We start from the raw sequence: 25,087 nt of genomic DNA, 5'->3' as shown, positions 1-25,087 counted from the left end.
ATGAATTCAACAGAGATGTTTCAGCCTTGATCAAGTAAGGCCACTGTAATAAAAGTAGAATCCAAATAAATAGAAACAACCTTGACTACAATGAAGCAATGATAAAGATGAAGTAGGGAGACACTGAGGAATTTGTTGCAACTCTTTCAAAATACAGTGAATCAGACTGGAAACTGCACTCCGAAAACAATTCCCAGTGACTGGGAAGTACCAGTCATTGTCACCATGCAAAAAACCACAGCAGCATCAATAGACCAGGAACAGCAACTAAACTGTGCTATTAGTAAAAAATACAATGTTAAAAAGAAACTGTGAAAAAACCCCATAGATATTTGTGCAGTTGTCTGTTATTTCTGACCAGCCAAATAGTCTCTCATAATCAGTCTGTGAAATTGGGGTAACTCTCTTGCTGGGAGAAACAGCTTTGGAAAAAAAAAATCTTTCAAGGTAAATGTAGGAGCATTTGATTAGAATAAAATTTTGAATTTACACTATACAGGTACTTCCTTAGAAACACACAGAAGTTTATATAGTCTGATAATGGGAACCAATTATGTGATACACTTACTAATCACATTAAATCATTAATATTTTGCAATCATACCACTACATAAACACAAACAACTAAAAGCAAACACTCCACATCAGTTTGAAGTGACACTTTTTGAACAACTTGTACACATGAAAAAACCTGCAGTCTGCTGGCAAATATTCTACCCTAGAAGGAGGCACGTCTGTCACACTGCATTTCAATGCCATATTTGCTTACTTTGTCAGGGAAAAGAGAAAGCTTTTACTGTAATGCTCACACCAGCCACACCTGCACCACCTGAAACCACAATTTGCAACAACATCTAGATCCCGATACTCTTTGTGGCTAGAGCACCAAAACAATTTGACTGACAGACACTGTCAACTGCTGGCCCCCTAAGCAGAAAGAGTACCAGGCCAACAACACTCAGTCTGGCAGCAGTATCTCCCTCCAAGCAGGAGAAGCAGGAATGAGAAGGCATGGAGCTCTGCAGAGCAAGGGAACTGCTGCTCTGGGTGGCTGCTATGGCAGGACAGCAGATGTTAAAGATGGAGAGAAAGGTATGAAGCTGATATAGGTGAACTCAGGTCACACGGAGTAATTTCTTCCCCCTGCTCCATTTTCTATTTCTGACTCTGTATGGAGAGAATTCACTGACATCCCTAAGCATAAGTACCACCTTTCTCTTCCATTACATGGTATTGTTTCTGAAAATGTCGCCTATTGCTTCTTTTACCTCCATTTCCAGTGGCAGGTAGCCTTTGGGCAAGACTCCTTCCTGGGAGCCCAAACATGCTCCAGAGAGCAATTTCAAACAGGACAGCCAGGGAATCCCAAAACTGAGGTTATCTAGGGAGATCCCTGAGAAACAGCAGTAATAAAGTCCTGGATGAAGCAGGAAATTTTCATTTTCATCCATTATTTCTTTCCCTCAATAAATGTGCCCTGGTTTCTTAAGAAAAAAGACCTTTATTCCATGCTTTGCTGAATGAATGACACCTACCTATAAGCCAGGAGAGAAGGAAGAGACACAAATTTCTGGAACTGCCAGTAAACCAAACAACCAGGTATGAAAATTAAAAGGGTCAGGAATACACTGTTGAAAGATTGTAGAGGAATCCAGAACAGGCTGCCAAGACTTCAGGACTGAATCACATCTTCCCAGGACCCTCCCAGATAAGGGTCATAGGTGAGTGCATTCCCTCACACCAGTGGTCAGGGGGAAGGAGGGAGGGAGGGAGATGCCATTCTCGGCCAGCAGAAACCAACACACAGCCCTCCAGGATGCTTTTGCTGTGAAGTTTGCTAAGCAGCGGGGAGGGGGAACTAGGAGGAGTAGGGAGGAAATGGGGGAAAGAGCCTCCCAAGGAGAAGAATGCCATCCTCCAGTGCTTGGCAGAGGGATAGCTGCACAGGTTGCAGCAGTATTAGGGACCCTCAATCAGATTATAAGGACACAAGGGACTTAAGTGCATTAAAGAAAGATAAGGAAGACACAGAGAGATTTACCCTCCATCCCTCCTTCCCTCACTGAGCAGATAGAGGTCTGTTTGCCCAAGGACTTCAGCTTGTTAATTTTGAACAACTGTTTGTCCTCCTCTTGTTCCCCTTCCTGTGCGACACTCCTTGAGGCAAATGTTTTCAATCAGCACTTGCAGAGCCACAATTCTACCCTGTCATCACTGCTCCAGCCACAGAGCTGGTGAACAGGCTGAGCCTCACACAGCACATCCCAGCGTATCCCAGCTCCAGCTTCTGAGTGCAATGACCCACAGGTACTACAGTAAACAAAAGCATTTCAACCCCCAAGTCCCTGACTGTGACACTCCAGACATAAGCATCATGGTAAAATCCTGTTCTTAAAGATCTGACAGCCTAATGTGTCATGTCTAGATGGAAGGAAAGGGCATGGCCAAAAATCAGTACCTGTGCTATTTAGGTACTCAGGTTAATGCCTGCTGCTCTGCTTGATTTCCTCTGTGGTTGATTTTAAGACAGGCAGGCTGGTTACAGTGCAGCTCTGAGAGGGACACTAAAGGACAGACATTAAAATGGAGTGGGGAGGTGTGGTGGGTGAGCTCAGAGAAGCAGCATGAAGGAAAACACTAAACAAAGAAGAAATGGAGGGGGATGTAAACTGGGATATGAATGGAAGTGAGAGAGTGTAAGGAGAAGGGAGACAAAAGAGAGAGGGCTGGAGCAAAGCTGAATGGCACATATGCTGTAATTGCAAGGGCAGGTTTCACACCACATTTGCAGCCGCCTGAGCGTTAACTGCAAGGTGCAGCAGCCACGTATGAGGTATGAGATGCTGCTGGCCCATATGAAGACTTGCATAGGATTTGGTACTGCAGCCTCTTAACAAGACAGCAGCAAAACAAAGCTGTTGCCTTCCAGCTCCTGCACAAACCCTATTCTCACATGACTCACAAGTGGCCAGTTCAAAGGAGAGAAGGCACTCATTCTACAAAAATGTCACCACCACAGGCACTCCTGGACCCTACTTTGTGTCAGCAAGGAGGTGAGATGCAACAGTATAGGGCAGAGTTTGGAAAGCACCATCCCTTGATAACTGATCTTGCTGGCAGTTCCTTCAAATGAAGGCTATCTATTCTGGAAACATCCCCTCTCCTCCCACTCCCCTGTATTGCCAGAAAGTGCTGCTGTTCATTGAATTTTGTTACCTTTTGAGAGACCCTGCATAAAAGTCCTGGCACCTCATCTGACCTTGCTATGGAGCTGACCCTGGTGTACGCCACAGGGATTGAGCTGCAGCTTGTTCTCAGCTCCCCTGTCTGCTCAAGCCCCTCTGACCTTGAAGGGAGGAGGGCAGGGCCAGGACTTGTGCAGGACTTCTCGGCTCAGCGCCCTGCCTGGGGCAGGGATGTCAGTTTTCTAAGTGTCCTGTGGGTGCCACTCGTGTTCCAAGCACTCTTGCAGAGAGGTCTGTGCCAACACCAAGCCTCTGCAGTGGGAGAGCTGATCTGCTGATCGTTCAAGCTCCCTGCATTTCTCTGACATGCCCCTTGGAGAGACGTCTGCCCGACAACTTTGGGATCAGATGTCCCCTTACCGACTTGATAACATCAGGCCTTGGGGTTTTTTTCTTAATGGAAGTAAAATAATTCCAGCTTTTTTTAAAAGCTGGACCCAGGCCGAGACTGTCGGAAGTAAAAATAGCCGAGTATGCAGAGGCGACAGCACACAGAGTCAGGTTTAGTTTCTCTTTTATTTTCTGGGGACTAAAAATACTCTTAAAAGCTCTGTGAAGCTAAGCCCTGGCCAGTGGGAAATGCAGTCAAGGCCCAATATCAGCTGTCGTGTCAAATTACCAGCCTCACCTCACTTTCCATCGAGTCCTATCACATGCCCATGGATTGATAGGAACAGAAAGATCTATCTTGCCAAAAGAGCTAACAGAGGAGCCAAGCTACAGGGTTTGCATGGTACAATATGTGTCTAAACCAAGAAGGACACAACCAAAGGGCAAGCATTGGCAAGGAAGCAGTGGCAAAAGGGCTGCTTTGCTGAGCTTCCCTGATACACTAGCCAGGTCCTGTGTCCACTGCCCACCTAATCCTTGAACTGCAGTTTCCACACCAATACAGCCTGCTTGCTCTCCCAGGGTCTGAGCTGGGGTGGTGCTCTGTAGCTAGCAGAGATGCACTTGTCCCCAGGAGCTGCAGTCCAAAGTACATGGGTTGGTACTGGCCAAGGAAGATGGAACGTATAGGCTAAGAGCAGAGAAGAAAGGAAGGGAGAAGGGTTGTATCCAAAGTGCCTCCTACAAAATTTCTCTCTTCCTTTCTGCTCTGAACTTCAGGAGAGACAACAGCATGTGGCAATGGGATGAGTGAGCCAGGAGGAAGCCTATCAAAGAAACAGAGAACAGAGATGACCATAAAAGTCAAGCCTGCCAAGATGGAGAAAGAAAAAGACTGTAGGGAAAAGCATCTCTGCCTGACAGGAATGGAGAGGCTGCAAACTGACTAGGCTCTCTTTTGTTACTCAGATTCCAGTTTGGCAATGAGAAAAGATCCCTGTATACTATTAGGCTCAAACACTGTGGCAAAAAGAGGCCAGTCCCTAGAGAGTCTTCTGGTAGGTAACTGATGCGATTACCCAGCTCACCTGAAATACAGGAAAGCAACCTGAGGGTCACAAATCAGCACAGCCAGAAGAACCCAGCAACTAGGCTGGTGCAGGTGAACAAGCCTGGAAATTACACTTGGAAAGAGAGGGTGGGAAACTATCCTGGGGATGAGGGGCACTGGAGATGAAAATCCATCTCCTGTGTTACAAGAGGTTACAGAGAGATTAGATCAGTTCAATTAGGATGCTGCAGCCTCTTCCACCTTTTATGTTTTCAGGGTTATGTTAGTCAAGTAGGAAAGTTTCTTTGCTGTTGGGCTGACTGAAGAGTCCCTGGACTCAGAGAGACAGGTTAGCCCTGTGATACCTGATGATACCTGGTCCCAGAGGCTTCCACATGCCTTGGAGCAGTGACACAAGGTGTCAGCTCCTCACACAGAAACACAAGCAGCATGTCCCAGATAGTTGGTCCAAAGCATACAGAGCCAGGTGAAACCCACACAGCTTGCAAACCAGTGCTTCTCCTCTGCCAATGCCAGCTGCATGGCTGCCAGCTCTGCAGGGCTATCTGCAGCACTAGCCACTGCTGTCTCTCAAAGGTACATCTTTCTTCCCATGCAGAGCCCCTCTCACTTTACTCCTCCAGTCACTCTGGAAACTCAGGAATTAACAAGGGCTTCAAGAGCAAATGCGAATGAAGTACCTTGCTCTATGCAACAACTCTCTGTAATAAGCCCCACACCCACACATTCACCCTGTGTCCATGGTCCATGCAAATGTTCTCCTTTCACTGCTTCCCCTCCCAGCCCTCCAAACAGTCTTAAGTAGGCCAGCAGCTCTATTGGTTATGTCACCCATGGCCACAACGCCTGCACAGCAGCAGGCTGAGAGGCACTGTGCGAAAGGAACAGATGCAGGCACATGCCTGCTAGGAAAAGACCAAGGTTGCTGTTCACAACAGGACCTAAAAAATGATAAAGCCTCAGCCCCACTGACTTTCCAAGAGGTGGAACTCAGAAATAAAGCGATGTTTGCTGCCTAGAGGAACCTGCAGCCCTAGGTGTGATTTAACTCACCTTACTTTAGACTTTGATAGCTCCCTTCTGTGCATCTGGGCTCCCTTGACAGGCAACAGAGAAAAAGGCACCTCCACATTCAGCTCACTGGCCAGACACTTACCTGAGGAGGCATCATGACAGATGCTTCTCTTCACTCACTACCAAGAGAAACACTGCAGGGTCAAACCAATGCTTTCTCTAGTCCAGTTTTTTGTCTCAGTGTGTTTAGGTGGAGCAGATGTTGGAACAGGTAGAGAAGCATAAGCATAGATCAAGAACAACAATTTTTTATATGTGACAGAATGGAGAGGCCCCCACCACTACATGGAGAGAGGTCTACTTGTGATAGAGATCCACACAGGTGGGGGAGTTAGACCCACCAACACAGCAAGCTCTGCTTTGGCCAGCCTCTTACAGCAGCTCTGCTCAAGCCTTGAAGCATCTCCTCAAGTCCTCACATCACCAGTGGCTTTTCTAATGCTAAGAAATACTATCCACCTCTTATTGAATTCTTAAATTGGAACAGCTGTGCCAGGAAGTGTGGTGATCTGTTTACTCACTGCTTTTCTGATCCCACATTCTTCCCCCCCCCCACCTTTCCTTTGCCTTAGCCCTGGCCACTCCCTTGGGCTCTCCCTATCGGTTCCTGTACCCCAACTCCGCCCATGTACCGCCCCTGAGCCCCTGACAAAACCCCCTACGCCCAGATCACGAGGTCTCTCTGCCTCTGAGGGTCACCAGGACAAGATGTGATTAAGTCTTCTTAAACCCTCATGGGAGACCCTTCTCTGCCTCCTTTGCCATCACTGGTTGTAGCGCTGACAGCTGCCGGAGCAAAACTGCGGAGCCGTCCGAAACGGACTACGGGAGGGCGATAATGGTCACACTGCCCTAAGCAGCTCCACTGAGCTCTCAGGGAAAGCTGCAGCTTGCTAAACTAAATCTAGCATTGCGACAAGGAAGTAAAGACCCTCGCAGGATATCCCGCAGGTCAAGGGCTGGTAGCGTCTTCAAAGGTGTGTCAGGAAAAGGGACTGAGAATCTTGGGAGAGCTGAGCCACTGCTGCACACAGGTTATCAGAGGCACATGCCTGAAGTTACCACTGTAGAGCAGTGGGGCCTATATTTGATCCCATCCCTTGCTTACCTTGAAGAATCTTACCTGTGTTGTCAGAACTGCCTAAAAGCTTCTAGGACAACAGCTGGGTTCTAAAAATCCCAGGATGGTTGTTGCAGTTTTTATCTGCTTCCTCTTTTCTGTATGTGTTATAAGAGCTCTAGGCACAGTTTTGGTGACAGAATACATGAAGTATTTATTATAAACCTGAACCCACCTAGATGTATATCTATGGAGCCTGGACTTCATGTTTGAAAGAAGGGAGATCTAGTTAGGTGTGGTACAAACCACAAAATTCAAAATGAATGAGAGGAACCAAATTAAACAGATTCATAATCTATTAGATAAGGGAGAAGGTATAGGGATGGTCCTGGATGTGCAATTCTTATGTCCAGAAAACAGATACCAAATGCCCTCAGCCCAATGTGCAATTTTGTGGACAGTCCATCTGCTGGAAGCCTCCTCTTTGGAGAATTACCATCAACCTGCCAGAGGCAGCACATGCTCTCTGTCACAACTCAGCTCCAGCCACATTGCAAATGCTGAATTTATGCCTTGGAAAATAGTTGGGTGTGGAAGATAGAGTCATCAAGATGCCACTCACTGCTCCTAGGGATCCTGTTTCAAAGGACAGGGGGATTGCCTGCTGTTTTTAAGCACAAGGATATTTTAGAGAAAGAAAAACCTTTTTTTCATTCTCTTTTTTCATTTGGATACCTCCAATAGTGATATTTCTGGCAGTGGCTGGAGGCAGAATACTCTATAAATACAAAGCCATTAAACTGCACACAGCAGCAACCTGATCGGGGCTACCTTTTAATTTCCTGACATGAGCTGGCCACTAACCCAATTACCCGGGGTCCCCGGAGGAGCCCTCATCCTTCCCAGGAAGCACAAAGCAAGAACCTAAGCATATTGCAGGGATGTCAGCTGAGCTTTCACTGAAATCAAATATCTTTTTGAGAACACATGGTCTGGAAGCAGGGATGGGGGCAGGAGGGAGAGGCTGCTGGAAACACTTTGCTCCATTGACAGATTCTTGTGCTTGAAGACAGAAACACCCTCCATTTGGTTACGTTGCTGAAAAGGAGCTTTGCTGTTGATTCAGTTATCTGGATTTTAGTAGAGGATGAAGGCAAAGGTATAAGTGGAAGTGGTTTGAAATCACCAATGCTTGGAATCCCTTGCTCAGATACTAGATGACTGCATCAAATTTACAACATCACACAGCCAAGTCTGTCCAGGATGACAGATTTGATTCCTTGTGAAAAATTTACAACATCAGCAGCTGGTAAGTGAAACTGAAGAGTTAGGGATAAACACCAGGGCAATTCCACTGAGTACGGGGTTTCCTAATCAGCCAGGGTCTTGAAGAGGAGATGGATTTAAGAGATAGCTGCTTCTGAAATTTGGAAATTATAGTCTCACCATCTTGGAAGTGGGGATCACCTCCAGCATTCACAGAGATGCAGGCACTTAGCTAACACAAGGGTTGCCAGGTTATTGCAAGTTTCTAGGAGGCACAGTATTCCCAAAGACACCAGGGTGAGGAAGGAAAGGGGAACAATTAACAGGAAGATGAGCTGAATAAGCTTTGTGGCTCTCTTCTGTAGACTTCTCTTGCCTGTTGCATTGCCTGGTGCTGCACTGTCAGTATCCACACATTCCAGCAAACTTTACATGAGAAATAGTATTAGACAGATAGGAGTCCGAGAGCTTGAGAGATTTGTAGTAAAGAATTTGGGTTCCCTGATGAATTTTAATATGTTCTCTAGCATTTCTTAATGAAATTCATTAGGACCAAAGGAGCAAAGCCCGGGAAAGGAATGGTTGTACCTGGGCTTACTACAGCAACACGGATACAGTTTTCGGAAGAGAGAGAGTCATGTAGATAAGATAAATCACAGGTCTTTACTGCAGAATTGCCTAACTTCTCTCTTGCTGTTAAAAAGCCTCCCTTGTCTGTATCCAGATCAAGACTATGTTCTTCTACCTTCCTTCCTTGCATTTGTAGACCTCACCCTCACCACACAAGGGTGATTCCCCTGAGGACAACTTACCTTCAAAGACATTCAGAGTGGGGTAAAACACCTCATACAGGGCAGGTTTCCTATCCCAGGAATCCCCACTCCTGCTTTTAGCACATGCAGTGCATGTACTCCTGGGAACTCCTATCTTCTACTTTCTGAAATAAGGTATACCTGGTCTATCATAGGACACATGCCCAGGGTCCTTTCAGTCTTTGCCCTCTTTCTTGGAAGCCAGCCAGTGATGTCTGCAAGAAACTGGGCAGAAGCCACTCATACATCTCAGGAAGTTGCACTTAGGACTCAGTCATGAGCAGGACTCTGAGGAGACAAGTCTCAGCACTGGCAGGGAGCAGAAGACAACAGAACTTCAGAAACATAATATACATTACTTCTATTAAGAAGAAAAACAAGACTCAAAGGCTGGTGGAATAATCAATGACATTTCAATACCTGGATCAGATTTTTTTTACAGACATTTTCTTTGCTGCGTGGTTTTCTGCTGTGATGTGACATAATTGCATGTGCATGCACTTCATGAAAAGCATTTAGTGACCCAGCTTTGCTTGCTTTTTGGAACTATTTATGCTCCATTTGGGTCTCTGCAGATGTGCCAGCACAGAACAGGGAACAACACAGCTTCAGAAACAACACAATCCTTTGAAGAAAAAGTTCTGCAGGGCTTCCACAGCAGTAAAGGACCAAACACCAAGACAATAGCCAGTCTGTTCTATTTGGTATGGTATGGTTTGGTATATCTGATATTGCCTCTCCTCCACTTGCCTGTCTGCCATTTCCAGCCAAAGATGAGTTCTGTAATGAGAGGCCTTGATGTTTCATTGCACCTCACCTGCTATCTCCATCCCTCTTCCGATGATCTCAGAACAGCTTTCAGGAGCTGTACTGCATTTATGTGACAAGGTTTTGGTAGCAGGAGACTGCAGGGGTGGCTTTTGTGAGAAGACACCAATAACTGCCCCTATGTCCACTCCAGACAACTCCAAAATGGACCCACCACTGCCCAAAGCTCAGCCCATCAGCAATGCTGGTGGTGCCTCTGTGATAAAACATTCAAGAAAGGGTAAAAGCAGCGGAGAGAGAGGCATGAGAAAACACAGGAAAATCAGCCCTACAGATACCAAGGTCAGAGAAGAGCAGGTGCCCCAGGTTCTGGAGGATATTTCCTTGCAGTCCATGGTGAAGACCATGGTGAAGGAAGCTGCCCTCCTGCAGCTCATAGAGGACTCCGGTAGTGCAGATATCCACCCTGCAGGCATGCAGGAACCCACACTAGAGCAGGTGAACACGCCCTGAAGAAGTTACAGCTTGTGAAAAGTCTGTGCTGCAGCAAGCTCCTGGTAGGAGCTGCAGCCCAAGGAGAGCAGCCCATGCAGGAGCAGGTTTCAGGCAGGAACTGTGGCCTGTGGGGGACCTACACTGGAGCAGTTTGTCCCTGGACTGTACCCCATGGAAAGGACCCACACTGGAGTCCATAGGAAGGACTTATATTGAAGAAGTTCATGAAATGCTGTATCCTGTGTGAAGGGCCCCACACTGGAGTGGGAGAACAGTGTGAGGAGAGAAGAGCAGCAGAGATGAAGCGTTATACACTGACCACAAACCCCCAGGCTCGATTCACCTGTGTTCCTCGAGGTGCTGAAGGTAGATGTCACGAGTGAGTTGAGCTTCAAAAGAAACAGAAATGGGAGGAAAGTGGTCTTGGTTTTGTTTTTCTTTCTCAATATTTTACTCTCTCATTAACTGGCAATAAATTAAATTAATTTTCCCCAAGTCAAGTTTTGCCCATGACAGTAATTACTGAATGATTTCCCTGTTGCTATCTCAACCCACAAGGTTTTTCAACATATTTTCTCCCTCTCTCCTGCTGAGTATGGAGAGTGAGAGAGCAACTTGCTGGGCACCCAGTGGACAGCCAAGGTCAACCCACCAAACTGACAACAGAGGAGGATGAACACCACTGTCCTTGACACTCTGCAAGGTGACACATAGGACTGTGACTTCAGAGAGGCAGCAGAGGTGTGGAGGGCAAAGTGGTGAGGTCATGTTTAACCAGCCAACCAATGTCCTGAATGAAACCTCTGAGCCCACATACACAAGCCATGTGTCATCTCAAATTACATCTGCCTCTTGAAGACAAATAAATTGCTGTAGAACAGAAAGGTTATGGGTGGCTAGAGCATGAATGGCAAGGGTATATTCTCCTAAAATTGACAAGGTATACTGAGTTTTTAAAAGAGACCTGCCAAACTACTTAGAAATTTCTCTGTCTCTCATTCCAGAAAGCCAGGAAGATCTAGATCTACTCTGTAGAGCCCAGAGTTAAAGAGCTACACTTAGTCATTGTAGGCACAAGACAGACAGTGATGGGAGCAAAGGGAGGCAAAGGGGTGCGGGATTCCCAGCTCTGAACAATGCCTCTCAGCTGCAAGTTGCAGGGCACGCTTTCCTTCACTGGCCATTCCCCCACGCCAGACGTGTATGCAGGTATCATCTTCTCCATTCGGGGTGAGCAGTATCACAGGTTGCTCAGGCTTCCCTGATTTTTGCAGAGCAGAGGGGCGTGCAATTCTGCTCAACAAAGCTATGAAGATGCCCATATTCACTGCCTGCAGGCTGGCAGTTCAGCAAGGGAAAGAGCAGCAGAGAACAGGTTTTCTGGGGACAGTGCCTCTCTACACGAACACTGGGACTGGAGTCTGCTGGAATGCTGGACTTCAGATTCAGCAGGTTCCTACCTGAACCTGCTAGGGCTAATTACTGCTCCCTGGGGGCACACTCCAGATGGAAGGGGAAAGTGAGAGACAGGCAGACAGACAGGCCAACACTTCAGACATCTGAGCCAGTTGGGCTCCGTGGGCAGAGCTTTCTGCTTGCCACTTTCCCCAGTGAGTCTTGCCTGCCCTGCAGCATCACGCCAGGAGAACCTGAGACAGCAAAGCTCTGGTGTCCATGCAGTTCCCTTGTTGCAATACATTGATCAGAGCTCTCTTAAAGAAAGTGGCCTGGATATCTGAGACACCTATTGATTGCTCCATTGGCTCTCTTCCTGCCCTGATCCTCATTCACTCGGCACTGCCTGAATAACCTGCACGTCTATGTTAGGGCCAGTCTCCCTGGATCTTAAAGGGCTACTTTCACAGCTTTTTGCCTACCTGCGGCCTATGTAGGGAGGAGAGATGTCTGGTGACCCTTACACGCAGCCCCAAGGGAAGGGTCCAAGTCTCTCCTGCAGCACCAAGTTGAGCATTTCAAGTGTAAAGCAGACCTTGAAGTCATGGTTATTTGTCTTTGCCATCTCTGAGTACTGGTGCCTTTTGCTTGAAGAGCAAGTTCATGCCACATGCCCAGCAGGCAGCAGGTGGCATGTACATCATGTGTGGCAACAATAACCAGGAAAATGAGAAGAAATTATGAATTCCTTAATTAGTTACTAATGGAATATCATATTCTTCTTGAGCAAAAGGATAGTTTCTTTACCCAGAAACATCCCCACTAAGTTACAAGCCCTGTGGCTTGCCCAAGGATATCAAGGAGAAAACTGTGAAGAGAAGAAGTGATTTCTAGATCTTGCCTTTAACCAAAAGACTGCTTTTCTCCAAACTTTTGATAATCAAGCAGAACAAAGAATATGGCTTAGCAACCTTCTGTCATGCATGAACCCAGGAATGAAGAGAGAGGTACACCAAGGCAAAGTAGGAAGTGGATCTATTAAAAGGAAAAATAATCATAGCCCAAATATCAAGAGACATCTTGTCCTAATGAGAGTTTGGAGACTGCAGAATAGGCTCTCTGGGGAAACCAAAACATCAGGGATTTTTAAAAACAGTTAAACTACTAGAATGGTACATTTGGGAACACTTGTGCCTTGGCAGAGAAAAGGGATGGATGAGCTAATAGGATGACAGATCAGAGATGGAAAAGACCAATGAACCTTTTCTAATCTGAAATCCCTTGTCAATTCTGCATTTTGAGCAAGTCAAACAATTATGGATTTATTCTTTCTAGAAACTCTTGGCTCTGTGGAGACCAAATAGTGTAACACCATTTTTCTCCCTTCTTGGATTTGGCTTTTAAAGATGTGTATTGATTGAATTCTGTATACTAATACTTTGTGCTTCCACCAAACTTCACATAATGTTAACTAATCGGTCCTCACAATTCTTTTGCAAAGCAAAGCAGTATGATCCTTATTTCTCAGCTTGGGATACGAAGCAAAAGAAAGAGAAAAAAACATGCCTGCCCAACATCACTTGACCACTCTGCGTTAGGACACAGGAGCTCTATTTACAGATTGCTAGGGTAGTCTCCTCTGCTCGTCTTGATATTATCATGTGCTCTTGTATCCCACTGCTATCAATAAATCTTTATGCTGTATATTCCACAGCTCTAAATATTATGGGCAGGATCACAGATAGACTAATATCAATAGCAAGCCACCCTTCCCCAGTGACTTTAATGATGCCTGATCAATAAATATATGAATAACTAAATACACTTCAGCACAAAAGCAGCCATAAGAGTCAACTTTCAGTTTGCCATGAGTAGTATCCCACAGGCTTCAGGAATTCAGGCACAGCACGGTGTGAGTGAATTTACACCGCTTTCCAACCTAATTCTGGTCTGGAAGGAGTTAACTCTTTTCACAGAACTTGGAGTCTAAAACATAAAACCCTTTACAGGACCCTGCTCTGAACAGTGCTGAACTCCCAGAACTGGAAGCAGAAATGCCCTGACCACACAGCACACCAGCACTGGCTCCTGTGACTCTGTTCTCCCAGCTGCCAGCTCCAAGAGGCTCAATGCTCAGATGCAGGGCAGCAGAGACACCAGCAGCCAGCAAGCCTGAACCTATGCTGCTGCTCTGCAGAATGACTGGAGCCACTACAAGCTTTTAAGGTTGTTTTATGGGATTCATATGAATAGGCTACAGTGCATTAACAATGTGCACTCCCACTAAAGCCAGTGTCACCGGTGTATATTGGCTTTAGTGGGTAAGGGGATACATGCCCTCCCTGAACTACTGCATGAAGAGAAGCAGGTTTCCAGGGTCTCTAACTACAAAGTAGGTGCCTCCCTCCCAGTAGGAGATCAAAATCCTCCGAGTCTACCACCGCTACATCCAGGTCAGGAAGGGCCAAACTACAGAAGCCAGCATCTCCTCCCCTTGTAACTGGTGTGCTCTAGAAGGAAAATATTTAACCACAGAAACTACACATCCATCAAAGAACAAAACGGGTTTAATGTCTAATCTACATTCTTAACAACACTGGCTGCCACCAACCTGCCTCTCAAGAAATGAGAGAGCTCTAGTGAGAAGCAATACACACTCAAGTGAGATTGTACAATTTATCACCAGCTGCTGTGATGTGATGACCTGGTAAAAGGTTGTATGCTGGCACCTTGGCTCCAACATACAGGACTTGTGCATAACCACAGCCAGCAGCTGTTTCTTGTGGTTAAGCTGAGAGGACCTCGCTCTGCTGGCCTAACGATGCAGAGGGTTATGTGCAATGCTTCTCCTTCCTTCCCCTCCTCCCCTCACTGCCTTTCCCAGAGGGACCCAAGGGAAACAAACCTTTAAAGTCAATCCATAAGAATGTGTTTAATTGCCACTGAATTCCCTGTGGTTCCTCTTGAATGGACAAGGATTGAAAAGGGGGGTGTGGGAGGAAAAACAGCACAGGAGAGAAGCTGAACACTGCTCAAAGAGCGCTGAAACAGATCAATAGGCTGAGCAAAACACAGGCTGAGTGTGCAGGGCAGGGGACACACTGCTCCCAGACAAACCTGTGCTACCAACCATCTTCAGAAAGTCTCCTGAGTGGTAATACAGGCAGACCTTCATTGCACACGTTGCCGCAGCTCTGCATTAACTCCATCCTTCCCTTGCAAAGAGCAGCTGACCCAGTCATGATCACAAAAGAGCCTTTCCTCCTTAACACTGAAAAATTATTTGGGGACAAGAAGAGCAACACCCTCCAGCCCAGGGTTCCTTTGGGAAAGGAAAGAGTCTGGCACCACCAGTTTCCAGTTATTTGTCAAATACTAGAAATAATAAGTATTAAAGTATTAATAAAGTACTAGAAATAATATCTGAGCATGAGAGCACTGACTAGAATCACTCTCCTCTCTGGACTGCCCTCTTGGTCACTGCCCATTTTGACTCTTTTACAAAGCCTGTAGAAAGATACATTCAGAAACACAAAGAGGGCAAGCATAGAGCTAGCCTGGGAGATTCTGCAAGGTCTGAAATCCCAGGCACTGTTGGGACAGAGAAAAATTCTCATTCTGACTCTGTCTTACCTTCTTTTAGCATCCCCACTTTGAGGCATTTCATGAAGCGACAGGCCTGACAGGACTTGCGCCTCCGTTTCGTGATCTCACACTCATTGGTGGCTGGGCAGCTGTATTCAATATTCCCTGTAATCAAACACAGAGATGGTCATCCAGGAATCACATTCTCCCCAAGGATCCAGGGACAGGCTGTAGTGCCCAGATATTCCCACCACCATCAGTCTGTATATGTTGCATGTTTGCTCAATCACTTGCACACATACCCTCTGAGACTATACCCAGCTGACCTAGCCAAGGAGCTGACTGCAGTGCTGGGCTTTCAGGCACGTGTCCTCCAGGCATGTCATCATCCCTTGTGCTGCACCCCTTGAAACCTGGCCTGTTCCCTGAAGTCCAGGGATGAAAGTGGGAGCAGTTCAGACATTACTAGCATTTCCTTTGCTGCCAGTCTTGCTCCTTGTCTGTGGGATGGATGTCACCTGTCCTTTCTTGTCCTGCTTGGGGAACCAGGGAGCTCAGAGACAGCATTTCCTCCTTTGCTTCCTCCTGCTGGCTGGTATACTACAGGTAGCAGGGAAGCAATAGGTCTGCATTGAGAAAGGTGGGTAAGACATCCTGTAAAATGAACATGGGTTCTTTGTGCAAAGCTTTACAGTTTTACTTTATTAGTCCTTGTGCACCTGTCTCTCATCCCTCTGCACAGAGCATTATCTTTTCTTTCCTTATTCCCTTTTCTTTATGTTCACCCCACCACACTGCCTCCAAGACAAAAAGAGAAAGAAGCATCCCAAATTTATTTCTAATCACATCATATTTTATTATAAGCCAAGAATATAACTGAAACATGGATGCAAGGGTCTGATAAGAGAATGTAAGTGGAATTATGCTGGATCACAGTGTAAGGCAACAATTATTTAGTACTACAGAACAAAAAACAGAAATGGCTGTTTTCCTCCTGCCATTCACTTTGAGGTGATGTTTCTGAAGAGGGCTGTTCAATGTTTGCTGTGGAGCCGGACTGGAAATCTAAACTTGGCACTGATGCATTGACAATGACAATACATTTAAGGCAGTCTAGTTACTGGTAAATCAGGCAGCACTGAAAAGGCTACCTAAGCTCTACAGTCAGTACAGCAATGGAAAAGCTGGTTTAATGGTTTAGAGCAGGAAACTGAGATTCAAGAGTTCAATCAGAGCTGTAGGGAGAAGTGTAGGTAAGAGCTGAAAGAAAACACAGTATGAACTTTGTATACCATCAGACTAGAAGTAGAGTTTACAGTTTAGTAATACTGGGACAGGACTTGATTTTTATTCCTCCTTTTGTAATGGATTTTTGTGTTTTGTGCAAGACCATTCCCTCCTCTAAATAAAGATCAACAATCTGATACATATCAGTCTCTGGGGGTGGTAACTAGACCTTGGGGTTCTCTAAGCTGTTGGGAAGCCCCCTGGATTTGAGTGGAAAAACAGAGCACAGAATCAAAAGAAAGCAAGCACTATTTGATTTATCTCATTATGCTTGGCCCATGCTGAGTGAAACCCCAGGAGCACATAACCCCCCAAGCCTAAAGGTGATCAGCCTACTAGCTATAAACATTCCACCTCTTCTTGTTTTGTCACAAGACTTGCAACTTCCCCCTAAGCTTCAGCCTAGCCACACCATTCTTCTCACCATTGCTCATCTGCCCCCAAATGCAGTTTTTCAGCTAGAGCAGAGTGTGCAGCACAAGTTGCTTCTATTCAGGCTGTATTTCGTCATTTTGCAGCATCTGAATTTCAATAGCCAGCCATGTATCAACATTCTCAGAGAGCTGGAAATTGAGATTCAAGCTCGATCTCAAGGTAATAAACAAATTCCTGTTCTAGACGCAGAGCTCCAGCACATTACAGACCCATGAGTACAGTGGCCCTGATCTCATGATCAGATACTTGCCATGCCCCACACAGGCAGGAACAGAGCAGGAGCAAACCTGGGAAAAAACTCAGACACAGTCTCACTTTGGAAGGTTTTGCCTTTGTTTGAATGCCAACCTTTCTCATCAAAGCCAGGATGAGAGCTCTGGAGAGATGCAAGATTTCATGTTTTGTGGTCCAAAAGCCAAAAATTTGCCCCCTGATGCAGAGACACTACAGTAAGGGCACTGAGCCTTTATAGCAGTGGGAGACAGTGACAGCTCTCATCTGGAAGCTCAAGGTCCCTCCACAGTGTCAAGCAGATCCCCAAGCTTCCCCTTGCCTCTAGTCCATGGATCTCTTGACAAGTGTATTACTAGAAGGAGTCTCCAAAAACCTACATCACAGCTAAATGGGATAGTGTCAGGGTGTGTGAAGGTGTGAGTTACCACATACACACTCTGCGTACAGCCTGAATAAGCAGTTCACAAAGACACGTCACTACTGGGATCATGATTGCTAAAGGAGCCTCAGAGGAGGCTGAGCACTGGGTAAGCTCTCCTTCCTGGACAGCAAAGCAGTGGCCACTATGTAGTGCAGCAGCCCTGTAGGTTGCTGATTAGCACAGATGAAAAAATACACCGAGCCTGGTGGGACATCCCGTTCAGGATGCTTGTTGTCTTCATATTGAACACAGGTTCATGTGCCCCTACCACACACTGTGCCAGCCTAAAGGAAGTGAGCATCAGCAGCTGTGTCCTACAGCTCTCTCTACAGGTACAAATGCTGCAGCTGAGGCCCACTGTATCCTCTTCACACAAGACAATGCTGCCAAAGTAAATGGAGTTTTATATCAGGCCCAAAACCATGCTGTGCACTGCAGAAATTGAGAGCCACAGCTGGGGGCAATGCCTGCCATTACTGCAGAAAGCAGGGGCATCACCAGGGAAGGCACAATCAGCATTAGCCAAGCAGAACTCGACCAGAAAAAACTGTCATCTCCAAAAGTTTAACAGAGTTCTCTGATTTTTTTTTTTTTTTTTCGGTGTCTCAATTTCTTTTATGGGTCCTGGGGCTGGCTGCCAGCACAGTGAGTTGCTCACAGCTCCCTGTAATTTCTGTAAGTGCCCTGTGATAAAGTGATGAGATTAACTCATCGAAATTCCAACAGCCTCCCAGTGGCTGGCGGTCACACCACCAGCCCAGCTGCCAGCACAGGGGCCTCGGAGAGAGCTTCCCTTCACTGCAGCAGCTGGGGATGCTGCAAAGTCCTGCAAAAGAGCATTGGCAGACAAGGGTGCACACAGACATGAACAATTCTGTATGCAAAACCAGAATGTGAGTCAAGTCTCTGTGTGTCATGAACTGTAGCTTATGTGACCCAGAAGGAAGGGGCAAAAAAAGGGATAATTTAATAGACAAGGCCTTGCTTTGAGCTGTTTCTTATTAGAGAGATGTCTTTTACTTAGAAAATATTTACATTTAATCTGAAAAAATGATAGAATCTCACCGATGTCATGGCACAAGATTTACCTAAAAAATGGCTTCAAAAAATCAAGTGGTAGGTGAGCAGATCAGAGTTTGGATTTCTTCTAAGCCTTCATATATCACCTTGGAGGGCAAATTACTTCCTCTCCATGTCCTAGTTTGCTCGTCTGTAAAATGAAAGGAACACCAAACCTACCTTCTGGGGAGATTGTAATGCTTTATTCATTAAGGTTTAACTGTACTTTAAAGCCTTTAGATGAGAGATGCTACAAAACAGCAAAGGACTATTAAAGTGATAGATCATGTTTTTTTATGCTGGAGAACTGCAAAACTACCCTATTTTCTGCAAAATTAGACCTCTGACTGTTAAACAATTTGGAATGTAATTTCTAGTGCACATATAATAGGAGCACCTGAAAATTGCACACCAAAACTTGGTCATTCAAGAGACCCTATAGTCACCCTACCTCTCTTGAACAGGATGGACTGGGAAGACAAGAATGCCTCCCTGAGCTTGGGGAGCACAGTAGAGTCCCACCCATCTCCTGCTTAAATTATGGATAGGGTCCTCAGAGGAGCTGAGCTTGAAATCAGTAGAGCACTGAGGACACAAGCTACTCCCTGTTTACTGATTCTGCCTTTCTAGAAAGCCTTCCTAAAAGGAAACTCAGGAAAGACTAAATAAAAATAGCCAAGAAAGTCTTTAAAGCTAAATAATTTTCAGCTTCTAATTGCTAAAAAAGCCCATCTTGCTTTTTCTGGTTTCTTCTTCATTGCTATTCACTTCAATTAGACCTTCTAACTGAGGCATCATAGCTCAAGTCCTGGTGTGAGGAGAGGTACTTTGTGAAAATCAGAGGAAAATCTCTCAGTTATCTGCATGAGGTAAGAAGGGTTATTTTTTAAGCCTCAGCTTTCAAAGAAGAGGATTCAAATGATGTCATGAGAGGAAAAGGGAATACATATAGGTGTAACACCAGCACTGCTTGCCTCCTCCGGGTGGCACACCTGGCTCCTGTTCACAAAAAAAGGATTTGGCCATTTTGCAACACCTCACTCAAATCAGCCTCCTGCTTGCACAAGCATGCAGGGTATGGGCCCTGGGGCTCCCTACTGGCAGCAAGTTTGTCTATAGGGTTTCAGACACGGAAATATTTTACAGACCTTCCACAGAGAAGATCCTTCTGCACAAAGCTCGTTGTACAGATGTACTGAGGCAAACAGAAAACACTAGATGAATAGAGCTAAGGTTGCACTGGAGACAGCTTTTTAAATTCAAGTGATAGATCTGTGAATAGTAAGCAGCAATCAAGCACTAGATGATGAAATACTGCACTTTCCCTGGTTAAGTTTTACAAGTTTTTGGAAAGCTGTGAACTCCCACCTGAAAAGTAGCAGGCATGTTTCTAAGGACAGGATAGGACAGTGCCCAGCAGATGTGGTAGCTACTGTAGGGATGCAAAACCTCCTCTGTGTGTGTGGATTGTAATGCTCTTCTGCTCAGGAAAAACTCTCTCAACTGCTCCTCTTCCTGGGAGCCACTCTAAGCACTGTAACAACCAGAAAGCCCTAGAATCCTTTATTACAAGCCTGTTATAAATCCCTACAAGTCTTCTGAGCTGCATTATCCACCTTTTAAGCCCCTTATTGGTGTAAAGGCATCCCAACACAGCAGTTCTGTTGCTACACACACTGAGTTTGACGCTTGCAAGACTCAAGCTGGAAATCCACAGACGCAGGCACTTTGCCTAAGACACAACTTGCATATCCAGAAGATGATGGTAAATGTGTCTCTTTTATCTGAATCTCCAAGGTTTTGCTGAGCTTTAAGCTTTTTTTTTATATTAATGGGTCATTTTAGAAATAGCCTTAATTTTCACTATTTGAAGACGAAAAATAGATGCAAGGTAGTTATAGTCATGATTATGTTGAATAATAAAGGACTCATTGTTACATAGCACTGTTATTAGTTAATATTCAAAATAGGCAAAACTACCTACTAGTTGTAACAATTAATGAACAAAAGAGAATGACAATATGATTGACTGATACATAACGCTCTATCTACTGAGCAAACTGTTAAGAGAAGGAGTAGAGTTTGACTGAGAATTTGTATCCTGTAAAAAATCCAGTATTTGCCTTTGTCTAAATTTGGATGAAAGGATTGGTTAGGATTTCCATGGAACGGGAATTTTAAAAGCTCTTATTTACAAATATTGCAAACTATCTTTTATGTAACAGACCCATTCCTTTACATTCAGCTAACATGAAATCTTTGGTTTGAAATCAGACCTCTCTTGATCACCAATAGCAGCACACTTAAACATGTCTGAAATTCAGATTCTCTCCTGTCTGCACTAGCTTGTACATTCCACAATATTCACAGTCCGGTGAGGTAAATGCAGACTGCCACCAGAATATAATCCCATGAAACAGTACAATGACAGAGAAACAGGATTAAAATTTTGTCAGACAGCCTAGCCGACCGAAAATGCTTCAGGTCAGTTTAAGATTTCTGACTCTTCCTCAAAGTATGGGAAGTCCAACCCTGGGGTTCAAAATATCATGTTCAGAGCGAAAGGCCTGCAGCCCAGGGGCACGTTCTCTCATGTCACCTCAGGTTTTCACTTTTCTGTCTCAAGCACTGCCAATGCTGTAAAGTGGAAATGACACACAGGTTTCCAGGCCTTGATCCTTGGGCTGTGTAATACAACACGGGAAAGGACAGAGGTGTGACTTTCCCCCATAATCTGTGGGACAGGTTAAGGTGTGTTGTGTGATCCTGTCTTCCTGTCTTAGTTCAGGAAAACCAAACACTCCATTTCAGCTAGAAGGGAATCAATGGTTTGGATTTTCCTGCTTTCTTTTTTTTCTCCTATCATCAGAATTTTTCTTGGGGAAATCTGAATTGGTAAAAATTCCACTTTTCTTTGGAAAAATCCTACTGACAGAAAACTCCCACACAGCAATATTAGTGACCTCAGAGATAATCAGCCATGTCCATGCTGGCTCTCAGTCTATCTTCTCCCCATCATTTGAAAAGCAACAGCCCTTGTGTTCTCCATGACAGCCTGGCCTCACCTGGTCAAGAGAGAAAGTGAGTTGCAGAGATGTCATGCTTAAAGAAGGTCTGCAGCATCTTCCTGCTGCTGCTACAGCAGCAGAGGGAGTCAAAAGGCTATTGCAAGATATTCCTGCCTCAAGATATGCAGCTTTTACATGAGTTAATGCAGCTAAAAAGTCCCTAATAGGCAGACTGGGGTAATTTGTAGCAGGGGAATGGGGAGCTAGTTGGAAGGGGGATTTTGTGTGAAGCTCTGCTTCATGATCAGGGGTATCTAGATAAGGCTGTAGTAGTTGAGTAATTCAGCACAGATTTAGATCCATTTGATGGCAGTATGCACATGGTAAGGCCAGCAGAGTAAGTACTGTCATAGTTTGCATTAGTTTTTCATCTATCAAGACTCAAACACAGAGAAGTGAAGTGGCTCGTCCAAGACCACAAAGCCTGGTGATGAATTTACCTATTCCATCTCTTGAGCATCTGGGAAATTCTGGGGTCATTGCTCCATCTTGGTGCTCAAACCATTGAGTCAATGCTGCTCCTACATACTGAATCATGGCAAGTTTCTTGATACTAGGATACTGGGAAAGCAGTTATATAACATACACATCTGCATGCTTTCTGCAAAGCCTACATTGATATTAGGCAGCCTGGATGAAGATGTTTTCACTTTGTCTGTAAGATGCTTAATACAGCTACTGAATATAATGGAGTTGCAGGGTAAACATCTTTTGGAAATGCTCTTGCCTTCTCTTTTCTCTTGTGATCCTTAAATCTTTTTCCCCTGCACACCCAGGGCTATACTTAGATATCATGCCCACAGCAGCAGAGCCCTGGGAACAGTGCGTTTTCTTGACTCAACCAAACTCTGCAGCCCTATTTGCTGCCCGCTTCCCTGGGCTCAGCCTTCAGCTGCATAGCTGAAATTGCTCACCCTCAGGCACAGCACACTTGACTCTCACACTCTTAGGAATAAAAGCATTTTAGTACCTCAGTTGCCAGCCCAAGCTGATGACAGGGCAAGAGAAATTTCCACTTACTCCTTTTTCCCCATCTGTTACATGTTAACAGGCAATCAATTAGGTAACCACAGGGAGAAAAAATATGGCTGTGCTGGGGAATGGAAGCTGGAGGGAAGCACTCTCCCCTCTTGGGATTCAGTCAGCTGACATATTGCCCGGCTGACACAGGCTCCAGGTACTGCTACCATGCATCATTTTCCTTTGATCCTCTCTGAAAACTCTTCAAAAGTTCCTATGTCTTTTTCTCCTTCTCCAGGTCTCTTCTGCTCTGCCACAGAGGTCCTCCAGTATCGCTCCAATGAGGGGTTAGTTATCTGGTGTCTTCCTGTATTAGGAGGCCCTAGGCCTTTGCTTCAGAGTGCTACCCTGTCCCTGCTTTAGCACCTGGATGTGCCTAAAAGAAACACTAGGAAGGGTCCTCGTGCTGGAGAAGGGATGAAGTCAGTGCTGACAGTCAGAAGTGCAAGTAAAAGTTCACATTCAATCACAGAGATTCAGCAATGACAAATCACAGAAACTCTGCCAGGGAACAGGCCAATGCCCTAGAGATGGCCATGGCATAATAAAGAAGGAAGTATCAGTGGGGCAGAGTAATTCTTTCCACAGCTGGATTTCCACATTAAGGAGAGACATCAAAAATCTATGAAAACAGGATAGATATAGTGACTTTTGTAGAGACCTGGGATAAACTGCACCCTGTACTGTTCCAGAGCTGAACATCCCCAGCAACAGAGTGTAATCAGATCCATTCAATTAACAAAGTGAGTGGTCTCTCCACATGTGCATTTCTTTCATTTCACAGGAGGCAAGGAAGTATTGCTGTGGTGGATTGACCCCAGCCAACAGCCAAGTACATGCACAGCTGCCTGCTCACTGTCCACCTGCCTTCAGACAGCACACTGTGCTTGGGCAAACCCAATACACTTTCCACTGGAAGATAATGATCCTGTCTTTTTTTCTAGTTAGTGGAGGAAATAAAGGGGGTATCTGTGTGTCCAGACACTTTTGCTCACGTGGGGCATGTGTATATAAGTATATCCAAGCATCCACGGATATTGGAGGTTGCCTGGATGCACTCCTGCTTTTGATTATATTGTTGTAGCTGCACATGTGCACATGTGCAAGCACACCTTTGGCACTCAGGACACAGGCATATCACTCATACGTGAATTGTACATGAAGGAGCAACACGCTGCAATTCATCTGTACATGCATGCATTGAGGTTTTCAAAATCACCTGAGGAATTGCTCATCCTCAGTAAGACTGACAAAAACTTCATCTTCTTCAGTGCCTAGTTTTTTTATCTTCAAAGAAAGATTATCTTAATGAAAAAGGTTGGTGAAACTGGAAAAGGAGAAAAAGACTGACTCTCACACAAGTTCTCTGTCCAGATTTGTGCTGAGGTTTGTATGGAGTTCATGGCTAGATATTAGGACTGGTAGGACAAAGTTAAAATCTCTCTACTCTTGTAATGTTGGAGCTTTCACCTCAAGGTGCAGACATGTCTACAGAAATGCCATCTCTTGGCAGAGGCATCTACTCTTCAAATGGGCCTTAAAACACCATTAGAATGCAAAGCATTTCCTTTCCAGGCCTTACTCCACTAACTGCCACATTCTCATAGTATCAGTGCCACTGGCAGAGGCAGGAAGATCCACTAGTCCAGATACCCAGATCTAGTAGCCAGTCAGGCAAGGAACTTGGCAAATGTTCCTACCATCACATAGCCTAACTTCATGTCCATGTTAATTCGGAAGAAATAGAACTGAGCAGGAGCGAGGAAGCATACAAAAGGATGGAGAGTTGGGTGCACTACATTCATTCTCCCTTTCCCCCTTTTATATGACACTGCAGTCTCAGCAGTGTCTGGGGCCATGTCCCTTTATCTCTATGGAGTGAATGCCTCAGTTTCCATTCCTTCCCACCATACCTTGAATAGTCCTCTTGAAGAAGGCTTTACATGCTTCACAGGAAGCCACGCCGTAGTGGTACCCAGAAGCAATGTCCCCACACACCAGGCACAGCCGCTTGGGGATTGCATTGAGCATGTACTCGCACTTGGTGGGTGAGTCCTCCATGATGGCGCTGGCGCAGTCGTCGTAACGCTTCCGGCAGGACCCGCCACCAATCCCTGTGCCATTGAACATGGGTGGCGAGTCTAGGCCATTGGGGTGGCCACCCATGGCGATGCCGTAGCCACCGCTAGCGTCGGAGGAGCCGCTTGGGCTGTGGTGGCTGATGGCGTCGATGCCAGAGGACGGACTGGAGGGCTCGGTCTTGATGAAGGACCCACAGCTGGAGGAGAGGTGCCGCTCCTCCGTGGCCATTCTGCCGAGCAGCCTGCAGGGAGAGAGCAAAGGCACTCAGCAACCTCCTGGCCAAACCCAGTTCCAGGTTTAGTCAAAAGAGAGCCCCCCTTTTGCCACCTCAGTTCAACTCCAGTAGGCTCAGATAGTTCAACCCTGCGCAGGTTCTTCT

The 25,087-nt window shown here is 45.6% G+C and overlaps 1 protein-coding gene across 3 annotated transcripts in view; it reads right to left on the bottom strand.

Moving 5' to 3' along the window:
• The window catches only part of ESRRB (estrogen related receptor beta), a 143,498-nt gene that overhangs the window by 28,493 nt on the left and 89,918 nt on the right, over positions 1-25,087 (bottom strand). For all 3 annotated transcript variants that reach the window (XM_082283813.1, XM_082283814.1, XM_082283815.1), the window contains 2 exons: positions 24,540-24,949; positions 15,151-15,267 (listed from right to left, as the gene is read on the bottom strand). In XM_082283813.1, the coding sequence (XP_082139939.1) occupies positions 15,151-15,267; positions 24,540-24,949 (527 nt within the window). The remainder of the gene's footprint in view (positions 1-15,150; positions 15,268-24,539; positions 24,950-25,087) is intronic.

Source organism: Coloeus monedula, assembly GCF_965178545.1.
Source record: "Coloeus monedula genome assembly, chromosome: 6".
Lineage (NCBI taxonomy): Eukaryota > Metazoa > Chordata > Aves > Passeriformes > Corvidae > Coloeus > Coloeus monedula.
The sequence above is the reverse complement of the archived record's forward strand: the minus strand, read 5'-3'. Positions and strand labels throughout refer to the sequence as shown.